At 55.0% G+C, this 14,689-nt stretch overlaps 6 protein-coding genes across 6 annotated transcripts; 4 read left to right on the top strand and 2 right to left on the bottom strand.

Annotated features, from left to right (window-relative positions):
- Window positions 1-342: 342 nt before the first annotated feature.
- PG997_011303 (uncharacterized protein) lies at window positions 343-1,879 on the top strand (the record flags this gene model as incomplete). The annotated part of the gene is made up of 4 exons (XM_066815618.1): window positions 343-568; window positions 631-920; window positions 979-1,090; window positions 1,146-1,879. 4 exons carry the CDS (start codon window positions 343-345, stop codon window positions 1,877-1,879), a joined length of 1,362 nt encoding a protein of 453 aa, XP_066664908.1.
- Window positions 1,880-3,097: 1,218 nt separating this feature from the next.
- Window positions 3,098-7,442, top strand: PG997_011302 (MRC1-like domain-containing protein; the record flags this gene model as incomplete). The annotated part of the gene is made up of 3 exons (XM_066815617.1): window positions 3,098-4,364; window positions 4,406-6,248; window positions 6,317-7,442. The coding sequence occupies 3 exons, from the start codon at window positions 3,098-3,100 to the stop codon at window positions 7,440-7,442; spliced, it is 4,236 nt and encodes a 1,411-aa protein (XP_066664907.1).
- An 886-nt stretch (window positions 7,443-8,328) lies between these two features.
- Window positions 8,329-9,675, top strand: PG997_011301 (uncharacterized protein; the record flags this gene model as incomplete). Its single annotated transcript, XM_066815616.1, has 2 exons — window positions 8,329-8,349; window positions 8,428-9,675. The coding sequence occupies 2 exons, from the start codon at window positions 8,329-8,331 to the stop codon at window positions 9,673-9,675; spliced, it is 1,269 nt and encodes a 422-aa protein (XP_066664906.1).
- Window positions 9,676-10,042: 367 nt separating this feature from the next.
- PG997_011300 (uncharacterized protein) lies at window positions 10,043-10,501 on the top strand (the record flags this gene model as incomplete). The annotated part of the gene is made up of 1 exon (XM_066815615.1): window positions 10,043-10,501. One exon carries the CDS (start codon window positions 10,043-10,045, stop codon window positions 10,499-10,501), a length of 459 nt encoding a protein of 152 aa, XP_066664905.1.
- Window positions 10,502-10,846: 345 nt separating this feature from the next.
- On the bottom strand, window positions 10,847-11,839 carry PG997_011299 (uncharacterized protein; the record flags this gene model as incomplete). Its single annotated transcript, XM_066815614.1, has 1 exon — window positions 10,847-11,839. One exon carries the CDS (start codon window positions 11,837-11,839, stop codon window positions 10,847-10,849), a length of 993 nt encoding a protein of 330 aa, XP_066664904.1.
- Window positions 11,840-12,438: 599 nt separating this feature from the next.
- On the bottom strand, window positions 12,439-14,194 carry PG997_011298 (uncharacterized protein; the record flags this gene model as incomplete). The annotated part of the gene is made up of 2 exons (XM_066815613.1): window positions 12,439-13,131; window positions 13,184-14,194. The coding sequence occupies 2 exons, from the start codon at window positions 14,192-14,194 to the stop codon at window positions 12,439-12,441; spliced, it is 1,704 nt and encodes a 567-aa protein (XP_066664903.1).
- Between the last annotated feature and the right edge of the window lie 495 nt (window positions 14,195-14,689).

Genomic DNA, 14,689 nt, shown 5'->3' with positions numbered 1-14,689 from the left:
CTGCCAGCTACTGCACCAAAAGTTACGGACAACGTCAGACCATCTTCCACCACCAAAATCGCATCAGCGTTTTGCCAAAGACATCGAAGCCCAACGCTCGACACGGGAATTTCATCAGTATAACACCAGAAATGTGATCGCATCCCACCTGGGCACATGGTGAATGGGTTTTTAAGGCATTTTTTGGCGTTGGCCTGCGCTCGCTGCACGCGACTGCGCAGTTACTCTCCATTTCCCACCCACCGACTGCGCATTCGCGATCGCGAGATTACCTAAGCTCCACCAACCACCACCACATCCATATCACCATCAACCTCGACCTCGACCTCACGCCCGCCCAAGATGCCCGACATCGACCCCGCGGCATTGAGCCGCCCGTCGGTCCATCTCACCACCCCGACTTTGAAATCAATAACCGTCCAGACCCAATCGGCGCAAAAGGTCACCAAGACCTCCCAGATTATCCCTGCTCGCATCGACTTAGAACCGCTTTATACCGCGCTCAAGGCTGCCATTGGCCCCGAACAATGGACGATATACAAAGACTCAACCACCCAATTCATCCTGGGTACGTGCCTGTTGCTTTCATTTTTTCTTCAGAGACTCGGCCAAGCTGACATTCATTTCCAGGTAGGTTGAACCAGGCCGAATACTCGGAACGAATCGATCCCTTTTTAATATCCCCCAATGGCGAGAAGGAACATCTGCACAACCAGCTCATTGCTGCCATATACGGAAATCTCACAAGGGAGATGCCTGATCAGGGACTGGCACCATGGGTTTCTGCCAACGATAAGCCCACCACCGGCGTTGGCGCAAAGCCTGTTACTGGCGATGCCGCCGAGAGGAGACTGAAGGGAGAGGTCATGCAGCTACCGAGTCGTGACCGCAGGCGCATCAAGGACCTGGTACATAATGATGTCGGTGTCGCCATGTTATCCACTGCCGCTGAGTACGTCTTGACTAACTTTGGTACAGTTCGATCCCTTCGAATCGATGGCCCAAATGTTCTCCGACCACCACCGAGGGAAGGCCGTCAAAGCCCCCGAACCCCCAGCCAGTGCGGCTGGTGGTATCAATAAGACGATGAGTAAGTTGATTGGATTTGTCGCCAAGGTATCCGCGCTGACTGAATGTTCTTTTAGACCTTGATTTGGAGATTCGAAAACGATACGCCCAGCCACTGGCCGTTGAGTCAGGCGAGTTCCCAGATGTCGCAAGCATAGAGTCCAAAATGCTTCCGTTCTGTTTCCAAGCCGGCCTCACGAACGGCCATGCTTCAGATGCGGCACACTATGTCACTCATGCAACGGAATTCTTCATTAAAGAATTACTGTCCTCAGTGTTAGCCAAGACACGGAGTAATGGGCCCGGCGAATCGAACAGCGCAGGCTTCGGCGCGGGACCTGGTTGGGTACAGACGCACAAATACAAACGGCAATTACGGCGTGAAGAAGAGGCGCTCATGCGCGGCGAACTATCGAGAGACAAGGCCGGCCTGTTGCCTGTAGAAGCCAAAGCGGCTGGTGACCGACCGCCCCTGGGTATGGCCGATCTACGCCTCGCCTTGGAGATTGGCGACTGTGGCATGGGCTCGTTCCCGATAGCTACCAAATCTGTTCTCTACGGATACCGTGAAGGCGAACTTGAGCACTGGGATGATTACTCTTGGGTGGACGACCGAAAGCCACCGGAAAGCATGGACATCGATATGGACGGCGTCACCAACACGAACCCCAGCAACCATGCGCTCACCAACGGCGTTCTGCATTCTGAACCCATGGATGTCGATGAGCAATGGGGATGGGAAGGCACAGATTCCACGGACTTGATGTCTTTGGATAACGTGTTGGATTCTTGCTTGGCAGTTGCCTCGTAGCGAGGGCACACCAATCTCAGAGATCGATCCTATCTCCCGAGATGACATCCCCCACAAATACCCTCCAAGACGACCCCTTATTTATTAGCGATCTAGATCCACATCATCTAGATAGACCTTGGCATGCGGCCAAGGCACCCTTGGGTAACTGCGAAACCCTCGGGAAAGCAGGCCAACATATGTGCCTGCTATTCAATTTTTCATGGTTCCGGCGTACGAGGCGTTGAACACTCACGGACCGGCGGACAGAACAGGTCCAAGTTTGTTGTGTATACATACTTTACTTTGCATTGGCATTAACATGGCGTATGTATGTAGTCTAGCCTGATTTCCTCTTCTCTTGATCTGCAGGGGCTACTGCCTTCAATACGACGAGGGATTTTTCATAACGTTTGGCGAAGTAGGTTGGCAGTGAAGAGGTAGGGCAAAAGAGAGGCTGCGAAAGACATGGACGTTTGGGTTTTGACGTCGCTAGAGGCGCGGGAGTCAACAATGATTGATGGCGTCGAAGACGAAAAGATGTGTATTTTAGCCAAGCGATACCCAAAACTACTTTGATCATACATACACAAGTACATATTCTGACTGATTTGTCACTACGAGACCCTGTTCCGTGACATGCTGTGCATCCACCAGGACAAGTCTATCCGTATGAACTTGAAAGCCATTGCAGATTGGCCTTGCAAGCAGTATCAAGTAAGGGATAGACAGCTGAGCATTCTACCTGATCAGTGCAGAGCCTCAACTCAACCCCTGTACGACATCGGGCAACTCCACGATGAGAAAACGCCAGTTGCCATTTTCTAATAGCGATCGAGGTTCTGGTTGGTTGGCGCGGAAAGGGCTGGCGTTGATGGCCCAAGCTCCCCCTGGCCGGCTGGTTTGGTGGAAATTAATAAATTGACGCGGGGGCGGACTTTTAGTGGGCGAGGGACGCGACAGGAGCAAATCGCGACTTACACGGGCCCGCCCCAATTAACGCGTCTTTGGCTGCCCGTACTTACACCACTTTAGCCCACCGTTCCTCTCCCTCGCACCAATTCTTCTGCATACATACATACAACTCCATATTCACGATTGACCCCATAAGCATTTGGTAGCTTTGGTTATTGTTTTCTCAGTTTCTTGAAATACACTTTGTTCTACGCATTCTATGTTTTGAAGCAGGTCGTTTGTGTGCATAATACCCCCAGTATCTTAGAAGAAAGCCTACTCGCTATGGCTTCGACACGCTCGCCCTCGCCAACGGGCGATGCAGCGTCGACCTCCGGCTCACCCACGCTCAGCCCCCGGTCCAAACTCCAGAAGGAGCTGGCAGCTCTGGATGAGAGCTCAGACGAAGAAACCACCGGCCCAATTGACACGAAAGCACTGTTCAAGAAGCTCGACGAAGCCAAATTACGGAATGCAGAGAAGCCGGTGCAACCAGAAACTACCTCAAATGCCGTCGAACAAGAGAACGACGACGAGGAAGAAGAAGATGATGATGATGAGGAGGAGGAAGTAATACGGCCAAGAGGACGCATCGCAGCGCGTATGTTGGCGGGGACTACAAAGAAAGCAGCATCGCCCGCCAAATCACCATCTAAAACGACACAGAGCAAGCAGAGCACGTCCCGGTCAAAGTCAGATCAAGAGGATGCCGAAGAAGAGGATGACGATGAGGTCTCGGCCTTACCTCGTAGACGTCGCGTGGCCCGGCCGCAGAGAAGCCCAACACCAGAAGACGCATCAACGAGGAATCGATCAGCATCGCCCGGCCTGTTTGTGTCGCCTTCTCCTTCTCCCCAGAAGAAGAACACAACAACAGCTGGCTCGGACACCGAGGACGATCTGCCGGCCGACCTTACCAAGAGCTCCCGCTTCCAAGCCCTTGTGGCCCGCAAGCGCCAAGAGCGTCTGCAAAAGGAGGCCGAGGAGCAAAAGAAGCGCGACGAACGTGCCAAGCGCATGGCAGAGCAGATGCCGGCTGGCGCTGAAGAGACTGAGGACGACGATGTCTCAGATATCACAGACGACGAGGGTGGACGTAAGCTCACGCAACAGTCCTCCGCGAGACGCCCTGCTCGCAAAGCCAGCAAGAAGGCTATCGAAGAGATGAACCGCGAAACGCAGCGCATGGCCCGCAGTATGCAACTAGCTCATGAAGCAAAGACGAAGAAGAAGATCACCAAAAATTCCCTGTTCGAAAGGTTCAACTTCCGGCCCGCTGGTGCTGACGAGTCCGCTCCTGCGGCCAATGTGCCACCCAGCTCGAGCCGACCAACAACACCTGTCTCGGGCGCTCAGACTGATGCCGAGGTGGGTGAAGTTGGTACACCACCGAGCTCGCCTCCCAGCGCCGTGAAAAGGGTGATGGAGGCGCCTGGGCCACTCGCAACCTCGACCGAAGGAACCTCAGCCGATGCTCATACAGAGAAAAACGTGGAGCTGCCCAGCCTTGACGAGGTCGTGGCCGAGACCAAGACTCTTGACAAAGGCAAAGGTGTGGCTACGGCTGCAGATCTCAAATCATCTCCCAAAAAGAAATCGGCACCCCTAAGCGTCAATTCCGTGTCAAGTTTCCCCAAGACCCCGTCCAAGTCAACAAAGTCGCCATTGATTCGGACTCGGAGCCCGAGTTACAGATCCTCAATTCCAAGCAGAGCAAGATCGATGCTATCTTCGCTCGTATGCCTGCCAAGAAGACACAAGAGTCTAAGTCTTTGCACGACCTTCACCAGCTTGCGCAAATCCACTCATCACCACCGCCCAATGCCCGCAGGGGCAAGCCTGTCAAGGCCGGTATTAGCGCTGTCCAAATGCAGGCTCAGCTATACGAGCGCGCTCGTGCCCAGGCCAAACTCGAGCGAGAGCGCAGGCTCGAGGCTCTGAAGGCCAAGGGCATCGTGGTTCAGACGGAGGAGGAACGCGAGCGAGAGCGTGAACAAGTCGAAGACATTGTGGCACGTGCCAGACAGGAGGCCGAAGAGATCATGGAAAGGGAGCGTGCAGATGCAAAGCAAGCCCGCAAGGAAAGGCGTGAAAATGGCGAGGGTGATGATGCCGTCGGCTGGGATGACAGTGATGATAGCTTTGAGGGAAGCGACCTCGGTGAGCCCGTGGAAGAGGGTGAGATCGAGTTCTCCGGATCCGAGGACGAGGAGACCGAGGAAGCCGGGAACCCCCTCTTTGACGAGGATGCGGCAGAAGACGAGGAAGGCGAGTCGGAGCCCGAAGGCGCCGTGACGCCCAAGGCTAAGGACACGCGGAAGCAGCTTTCTGATGACGAGGACGGTGACGGCTCGCCTTCGCACCCCAGAGCCCGCCGTGCGAGGAAGAATGTTCACGTTCTCTCGGATGACGAGGAGGAAGAGAAGCAGGTGGAGGCCAAAACGCCTAAGCCCAAGACTAGGACGTTCGACTCACCCTCGGCCCACCACTCCAGCTCCCCGAAAGTCCCTACTTCTGTCCTCCGATCTGCCACCAAATCTTTCATTCCCGGCCTTCCTGTACCGTTATCCGGCCCCGCCGGTCTCGGCCTCACTCAGATATTTGCGGGCACAATGGACGACAGTCAATCAAGTCAACCTGCAGGCTTTACCAGTGGTACGCCGATGCCGTCCACGGACGCTTTCCCTGACTCGCAGTTCTCCGCCACTGCCGACCAGCGAGCATCGCAAGATGATGACGGCTTGGTATTCGACAGCCAGGGCGAAACCCAGAACCGAGAGACGCAGGGTGTGCAGTTGCACTTCTCGCAAAGCCAAGCACACGGCTTTGACAGCCTGCTGCAACTAGACGCCACGCAAATGTCCGACTTGCAGCCGACGCAAGATAATGGGTTTGCCGACAACTCCCCGCTCAAGTCACGATTTATCGAGGTACCTGCAGGCACAGTCGATACGGTTGTGCTAAACGGCACTCCAGTGAAGCCTCGACAAGCGGCCGTCGAGCAGATGGAGTCACCCCTTGTTATCCGGAAGAAAGGCAAGTTGCGAAGACGCGGTGATGCCGCGGCTCCGGAAGATTCCAGTGTGTCTGCTACGGAGGCTTCGGGTAGCCCCCTGGTAAACATGGCGCTGCCTGTTACCGCGTCCAACACGGAAGCGACAGCTCAAGATGAGGAAGGCGCTTCTGCCTTCAAGCTTATGGCCAAGGCCGCCCGTCGGAAGCAGCGACACCAAGCCAAGTTCGATGCGAAGAAGAGCAAGGCCCGGGAGATGGTTGAGGAACAAGCCGACGAGTCCGAGGACGAGTACGCTGGGCTTGGTGGCGCAGATGGCGAGGACGAAAGTGATGATGAAGCTGAGGCGGAGTTGCGCAAGCAAATGATCGATGATGCCGAGGGCAATGATATCAACGAGGGCAAGCTGGCGGCTCTTTTCGCGTAAGTGACCTGACCCTAATCGTTTGGCCTACACGTCAAGAATAACACGACTAACAATCCCTTTATAGCGAGCGCGAACGGCAAGAAGAAGCGGTGCAGGTTGATAGGCTCTTCCATGATATCACGACTGGTATGCTCAGAAAGCGCCGGCGTCACGGTGGAGGCGAGAACGGTGCCTTCGACCTCTCAGATAGTGACGATGGCGGCGAGGCCCGTAAGCGCATGAAGCGACGCCAGTTCCAGAAGATGCAAAAGGCGTTGTTTGCGGATGAGCGTATTGGCAAGATTGCCGAGAACCCGCGAAATGCCGCCTTCCTCAAGAGTATTGAAGACAGGGGCAGTGATGATGAGTTGGATTTCGATCCCAATGCTTTCGACGAGCAAGAGGAGGAGGATTCTCAGACCCTCAGCCAGGGGCAGCGAGAGGAGGCTCAGGAGGATAGAATCCCCGATAGCCAGCCGGCAACGTCTGAGGATGCCCAGGCCCATGCTGAGAATCAGAACCTCGGCCGCAAACGCAACCGACTAGAGCCTGATCACACCGCTCGCCTGCCTCCTGCTCTGCGGAAGGCGCGTGGTGCAAACACTGCTCGCGTCCCGACCTCCATCACGGATGTCAAGCGTTCCCTCTCAAGCCTACTAGACGATGATCATACCATCATCCCGGCCACCGATCCTCTTGAGGGCGAGGGTTCCGATGATGAAGCCGCCGCCGGTGGTTCCACATCAAACGATAAAGAGAATGGCCGCCCTTCGCGCACGGCTGTCGTGGACCGCATCTCGCTCAAACGCGCGGGGTCGTCGGGTCTTAGCGCGTCCCGTCTCGCCTTCGCGGCGCCCGCCAACTCGGCCGGTTCGGGTACCTTCAAGGTCCCGGCTCTGCTGCGCAAGGCTACCACCAACAACTCGCTCATGTCTCAGTCATCTACTCTGTCGGCTACCGGTACCACTACTGCCGGGGGTGTCGGCTCCGCCATGCCGGGAGCATCATCAGCAGGCGGAGTTGGGGGTGACGATGGCAAGCTCAAGAAGAACGCCGGTAAGCGCAGTGGTATCAACTTCTTCGCGCGCGAGAACGAGCGGCGGGAGAAGCTTCGCGAGAGCGAGATGCGCCGCGAGAAGAAGAAGTGGAAGGGTGTTGGAGACCGGAGCAAGGCTGTTAGTGGCTTGTTCGGGAGTGGTAGCTTTGAATAGGGTGGGTGTGTTTTTCTGTGCCCCTGGTGTATAAGGAGGATATTTGGGCCGGTATATGACGAGTGATGTGAAGCTTGTATAAGAATCATGGTTGGCGTTTGGGTTAAGATGGTGTCATGATAGGTCACCTGGCTTCTGGCATGGCGTTTGGTACATGAGAGAGATTCTTCTAGAGGTCTTTCACGGCGTCCTGAGCATCTCGCTTCTAGTCGATTTTAGGACTGGGACTATAACGAAGAGAATAATTTCGCATACACGCAAGATCTTTATGACACGAGCCCGTATTTCTTGAATAAGTTGTCTCGTAGACAGGAAAGTAGCAGAACGTGGAGATGAAGTGGGGGGGAACGTTGGTAGTCCAAGTGGCTTGACGCTAGCTAGTACCCCAAAAGAACAGACCAAGCCACATGGTTCAGCGCTGATGTGCCTGCTTCTCGGTACCCATCACCGTTCATTTATACCTCCTCCTTCCCAAACAGTCATCATCGTATAGAACGAAATTGTCTCTTGGTTACTAGGCAATCGGCAAAACTGCATTAGTCGAAGCCTCATATTCCAAAGTGCATGTTCATATTTGGTGGCCGGGAAGCTTGGGTAGACTTGAGTATCCAGCAGACACCCGACTTTCGATTCAATTGAACTACGTGGGAAGGAACTGTGTATCTCATCGCATGCAAACGTCGCGCCCTCCTTCATCGTCAACAAATTCAAGTTTCATGTTGACAAAAGGTCCGCATGGTGTTGCAGGCTCATAACTCTAGTAAATGCCATCATACTGGCTGTCACTGGCTCCTGAGTGTCGATAGCGCTGGTCGCATATCGACCTCCGGTAGGGGCTTGTGTCGAGTACTCCTTACCATGCTGGAAGAGACACAAGCTAAATGAGATGGCGCCTCCTCCCCCTTTGGTAAGTCTCCTCTACAACACCGATCTTGTGTGTAGCATCGATGTGTAAAGAAGTATTGCTGAAACCCTCGCATTTCAGACGCCAACGCCCCATAGGTTCCTCGTCCCCAAAAGGACAGGAGGAACTCAACAGAGCGGCACACCCAAACCGCTCGCCAGCGGCTCGCAGCAGTTCCACGCAACTCCGCGCTTCTCGCTGCACTCGACACCGCGCGGTGCAGCCTCAACCTCTACGACGCCGGCGCCGCCGTCCACGTTTGTCCAGAGGCAGCAGCGTAACCACAATGCCAATGATGGCATCCATGACATCATCGACAGCTCGCCGCCTCAACCGCTGCCGCGGCCCTCGTATAGTGGTCCAGGTCGTAACCTGCATGACTCTATTGAAGTCGACTCGGAGCCACCGTCTTCGAACTCCTTGCTAGTCCCGAGCAGCCAGCATCGTGACACTACTGCTGGTCATGCTGCTGCTGCTACTACTTATTATTATGAAGAAGATGAGTTCATGGATGAAGCCCAGGATGATGGCCCGTCACCGAAGAGACGGCGCTTGTCCGTCTTGTCTGATGATGATATGGAACCAATCGTCCCTGCCTCTTCCCAAGTCGCTCCAGTAGAGTCTTCTCGGGGTGTGTCGGAAGAAGGATCTTTAGGCAACTCAGAAGAAGATGCAGAGGACGTCGAAATGCTTAGCCATGACGATGAATCCTCCGACTCGTCACCACCTAACAGGAGAATCTTCTTATCTGCTCAGCAGCAGCAACAACAACAGCAACAACAACAGCAACAACACCAGCAACCCAAGTTCCAGCCAGTACCCCGGTTTAAGCCCCCAGAGCTACCGGAACCCGGCCATCGCGAGCCGCTTCCCGACGCGTTCTCGCCTCGGAGAAAAGGGGCCAAGTACGTCCCCGGCGGCCTCGCCTCCGAGCTGCGGGACTGGCTGATGAACATTGAGACCGCGACCGGCTCCAAGCGGGACGGCGACTGGGCGGCCCGGCTGCGCGTGGACGAGGTGCGGACAGCTTCCAATATGATGCTCGTCAGCGGGTCTCAGCAACAGCAAAGGCAACGAGACGCCGACAACGGTACTGAAAGCGGTGGTGTCAGCGGTGGTGGTAACGGTCTCTTCATTTCCAAGAATGGCGACGTGAGCTCCCGTGTGATCCTGGCAGGCGAAGGGCGGCTGCAAGGTCTGGGTAAGAAGAGCGAGGTCGCCGTTGGCTGTGTGGTCGGGATCGCGAGGCCTGTCTGGGAAGTGGATCTCGGCAGCGAGGGCCAGTGGGCTGTTGCTTGCGACTGGGTGGTTCTCTCGACACCATCATGAGTATGGATTACGTGGAACACGATGATGCCTAGGGGCATCATCATATCTTGCGTTATCTAGAGTGATGTCACACTGGGTCCAGACTGCCTGCTGACCTCTTTGTTCGACGAAAGATGGATCTAGAGTCCTCACCATGGCATTGTTGCACAAGCCGAGAAGACAATTCCGCATTGTCACGACCTTCTGGGGACAATGCGACACTCAAATGACAAAACATGAGGGAGCCAAAATACCGCCGATACCATCCATATATATTTGAGGCCCCGGCACCTAAGACAAGTTCAACACAAGCCTGTCGCAAACATACAAATACTCAAGCTCAAGGATACTGTTTTCGAGGCTCTCGTCTCTTATATTCTTTGCCACCATGATCACCAACACCGAGGAACGCTCCCACGCTGAGCTGAAGGCCATGTACCAAGGATGCGTGGGCATCATTGATGGATGTGCGTGCCTCACCCGCTCCGACTACCACGAGGCGCTCGAGGCGGCTGACGCTGCCGTCGAACTGGCCGAGGCTGCGCGGCTCGATGAAGAGACGCTGCAGGAGTTTCGTGAGCTTCAGGCACGCTGTGTGAGTTTGCTGCAGGAGGAGTACCGCGCATCGGAGCACCATGAGCGGGGTTGTTATAACAAATCTACCTCTGCGAAACAATCATCGTCTACGCCTTCTCCTTTTCCTGCCGCTGCTGCTTCTCCTTGCCACGAGGACGAGGAGGAGGAAACTATTGCTAGGCCATCTTCCAGGAGAAGAAAGTCGGTTACGTGGTTCGACCAAATCACTGTGACTGGAATGCTATCTCAGATGACGATTTCGAGGCAATGAGTCGGGTACTTTCTCGGTGGTTGTGGGCTGGAGATCTGTAGGTTTTCGAGGCACTGGATATACAGTTTAAGTTAGTATAGAGGAAATATGAAGATAGTGGGATAAATGTACATACCTGACAGTTTACACCATGCATGTGTGTGTATGTTATGGATCAAGATCTGATCATGCCTTTATCTATGCCATTGCTGGATGCATACGGCAACTCGGTTTCAGTGGACATCCACTAGATGTAGATGTCAATTTCAATGATGTCGAGTGATCCGATTGCCAGGTAAATAAATATAGATGCGATAGCCATAATTGAGATGGGGTTTCAAGGCGTCGAAACACTGCCCGTAGGCCTCAAATAGCATCGACCGCCCATGATTCCACAGGAGAGGCTTTCGCGCCCGCAAAAGTCTTGACCAAGTCCCGCCACCTGATCTTCAACAGCTGCGTACCGCCGTCGGGCCAGCTGCCTCCGCACGCCCCCTCCCCCGAGGCATGCGCGCGGTGGAAGGCGCACCAGAACGGCGGGTGGTCGGCGGCCTCGAGGTAGACGGTGACCTTCATGGGCAGCGAAGATGAGAAACCGTGGAGCATCTTCAGGAACCCCTGGAACGGCGGCTGGGTGACGAACAGAGGCGCGCACAACAGCTCCTCTGCGCGGTTCTTTAGGTGCTTGCCCGGGATGATGGGCACGTCGTCGTGGAACGGGTCCACGTTTGCGTAGGGGTTTTCTTCGCCGTCGACGTCGGCGTCGCCATTACTTATGCCGCCGCCCCAGAAGCTGGGCGACGGGAACTGGTACCCGATTTCGAGGACCAGGTGATCCAGTCGGCCGTTCTGCGCCATGTCGCGCAGGATGGGCGCGTAGACGCTGTGGAACAGGCCGAGGTGGTATTCCTTGATGTAGAACCGAATGCGTAGGGTCCGGACATAGAGGCGGGGCGTCAGGGAGCGCACGAGAAAGGGGGTGGGGGAAGACGATCCCCCGTTCTCAGAGGAGGCCCGGGTGTCCAGCACGACGTCACGGTAGAAGATGGCGGCGGCCTCTTCGTATAGCCAGCGGCAGGTAAGGAACAGGCATAGGGCCTGCTGATATGATTTAGAGGTGAAAGACGAAGAAGATGAAGGGCCGGAACTGGACCTGGCACTGGCGGTGGTGGGGTTCTGTAAGATAGCCAACTTCAGGATCTCGTGCTTCAGCTCGAAGGGTAGGTCGAAGAAAGGGAATACGCCTCTGCGTCGAAACTCTTTCTTGTGCTGCTGTTTCCCTATCCTGGTCCGGTTTCGGGCCGTGTTGGAATGGGAAGCGTGCTGTTTGCTGCGGAAGGCGAGGGTCTCCCTCGGCATAGCGAGATGCCTCCACTGACACGAAGCTCGATGATGTCTCCGACGATCCCTAAAGGCTGTCCGGCCACACAAATGCTTCAATGGCTGGTCAGGTGTGAAACAATACGTCGGAAAAGTATGAAAGCCCGCAATACAAGTTAATCTGACGTGGGTTCCATTGACTACGAGTGCTTCGTAAACACAGACGATCAGCTCGAGGTGTGTACAGTTGATGGGTGAGATCGCTGGATGTGAGTTCCGGCATCTTGACTTGTCGCTCTATGAGACGCCACATTTTGTGGGGCTAGTTACGGTACCTGGGTACTTTTCCATCCCATTACTGTGATCTCATATGAAAAAGGTGTTTGCGTTCATGGCCCGCTGCCAATGTTGGCAAATCATGAGACCATCGATGGAAAGGACCGGGTAGTCAACGTATTAAATCATTATCTATCTCTATAGCATCGCTTCGTTTCAGTCAAGGTATCAAAGGCAGATCCGTTATGCCTGTTACCGCCACGTTCTATACCCGTCTATACAAAGCCCGTAACGCCTCTGCAAACTAGCAACGTCGATAGATGCACACATCAAACGTAGAGAAATCAAGGCCGGCCGTCCAGCTATCTGCGCTGACGTTTACCGCCTCCCGACTCTCCGCCATAACCACCACCGCCGCCGCCAGAGGGCCGTCCGCCGCCGCCGCGTCCGCCACCGCCACGAGGAGCCTTCATGGGATCAGGCCCGACTACGAGTCCTCTCGTGCCCCTAAGTCCCATCTTGCCCACTGTGCTCTTGTACAGAGTTGGCACTTCCGGCGCACCGAGTCCATCCAGGGCAAGCTTGTTGGCTTCCGAGACCAGGGTCTCGGCATCCCAACGCAGCGACTTCATGAACGTCTTGTAGAATCCTAACCAAGCCTGGTATGCCTTGTTCTGCACCTCGGGCTCCAGCTTTTGCGCGATCTGCTGGACGTCGGTACGCGCCTCCAAGTTGGGTGTCGATTCCACGAATTCGATATCCTTCAGGGTGTACTTGGGGAAGAATGCTTCCGCCGATGCGACGATGAAGGTACCACGGCCCTCTGCTCCAGCTCGGGCGGTACGGCCCAGGCGGTGGACGTATGATTCCTTGTCTGCGGGGATACCAGCCTGGAACACATTGGTCACAGCCGGGAAATCCATACCACGGGCGATAACGTCCGTAGCGATCAAGAGGCCAGTCTTTGCCTTGCGGAACTCATCCGTAGTCTTGGTACGCTTGCTCTGCGAGGCGCGAGAGTGCAGGGCCATGGGGGTCGGCAGACCCGGAATCGACTTGAGCACTTCAACGTAGAAGTCTACGAGGGCAGCTGTAGGGGGCGAACACAATAGCCTTGAACGATTCAGGGCCAACATGCGCCAGCTCTTGGCGCAGAGCTCCGGCCAAAGCTGCAGCCATGTCCGAGAAAGTCGGGACGACAATAAGGCTCTGGGGAACTCGCTCATGGGTGTTGAGTTCACCTTCGGGGATAGTAGAGATGTACTTGTAGCCCTTGTTCAGGGCGAAATGCGCAACTTTGTCGACATACTGGGGCACAGTAGCAGAGAAAAGCATGCTCTGTCTCTCCGAGACTTCTCGCTTGGGCAGAATCGCGATAATGTTCTTTAGGGAAGGGAGGAAACCCATATCGAGAAGCCTATCAGCTTCGTCCAGAACAAGGGTGTCGACCCTCTGCAGCTTAGCCTGAATGGCATGTGAGTTTCGCTCATTGTTGGTGAAATGGTCCAGGAGGCGACCAGGGGTGCCAATCAGGATATCGCAGCCCTTGATGATTTTCCGCTCCTCGGTGTTCTGGTTGGTGCCTCCGATAGCAGTGCACACCGAGTACTCGGGCCTGCGTCCAAGAAGCTTCTGTGCTTCGTTGGCGATCTGCAGCGCAAGCTCTCTGGTAGGTGAAATGACAAGCAACGAGACAAATTGGCCGGGCTGGCGCTTGCGGTTCAACATGCTCTGGATAGCGGGGAGCAAGAAAGCGACTGTCTTTCCTGTACCCGTCTTGGCCTGTGCAAGTACATCCGTATCACGTTCTTTGAGGAGCTGGTGGATGGTGGCGGCCTGCACTGGCGTCATGTGGTCAAACTTCATGTCTTCAATGATAGTCTTAAGCACGACGGGGTCAAGGAGGTTTTCTTTGGCCAGATCAGCAAAGCGAGGCGTGTCGAGCGGCACAGGCTCAGTCAAAGGCGGAGTGGCCACTCTGGGAGCCATCTTGGGCGCTTCTGATGCGCCTGCTGTGCTGTGGTTCGATCTGTTCTGTTGAGGGAATGCGCCAGACTTGCCCCTCCGGGCATTGCGGTTTCTGCCACCGTTGGCGGCGGGTGCCCGTGAGTTCTCCATCATGGGGATAGTCAAAAGGATTGCAATGCCGATGCAGAAACTGGTAGTAAAGACGACCGCGTAAGTAGTCTTCCAGCAAGCATGGACAGGTTTGTTGGCCGCTTATGAGAAGTGGCGATGCGAATGGTTGATGGAATGTTGGTAGACCCTGGTTTTGCTGCTTGCAGTCTCTGCTTGCAGAAGTACGGCAGGTAAATATTTATTAGGCCTGAGTCGGGGCGACCGATAAGATTAGCTATTCAGGTCCCGTTCAGCGCTAGGCTGCAATGGGCGGCCCCTATTTGAGTTTTAGACAGCCAAGTACAGCAGGTACGGTTTCGCCCCTGGGTGGCGGAAACCACCTGTCGGTCAAGTGTAGCATTCTTTTCTTACTAGGTTGCATGTATTTTATAGTGGATGCAGCCTAGAAAGAATCCTCAGCTCTATTCGAGCCAACCACAGCAGAGACGTGAACCTCTCTACAATAAGCTGCATGTACTTGCTCAACGAAGCACA

Source organism: Apiospora hydei, assembly GCF_038363865.1.
Source record: "Apiospora hydei strain CBS 114990 chromosome Unknown utg000008l_segment0_segment0, whole genome shotgun sequence".
Classification (NCBI taxonomy): Eukaryota; Fungi; Ascomycota; class Sordariomycetes; order Amphisphaeriales; family Apiosporaceae; genus Apiospora; species Apiospora hydei.
This window is presented reverse-complemented; position numbering and strand designations above follow the sequence as displayed.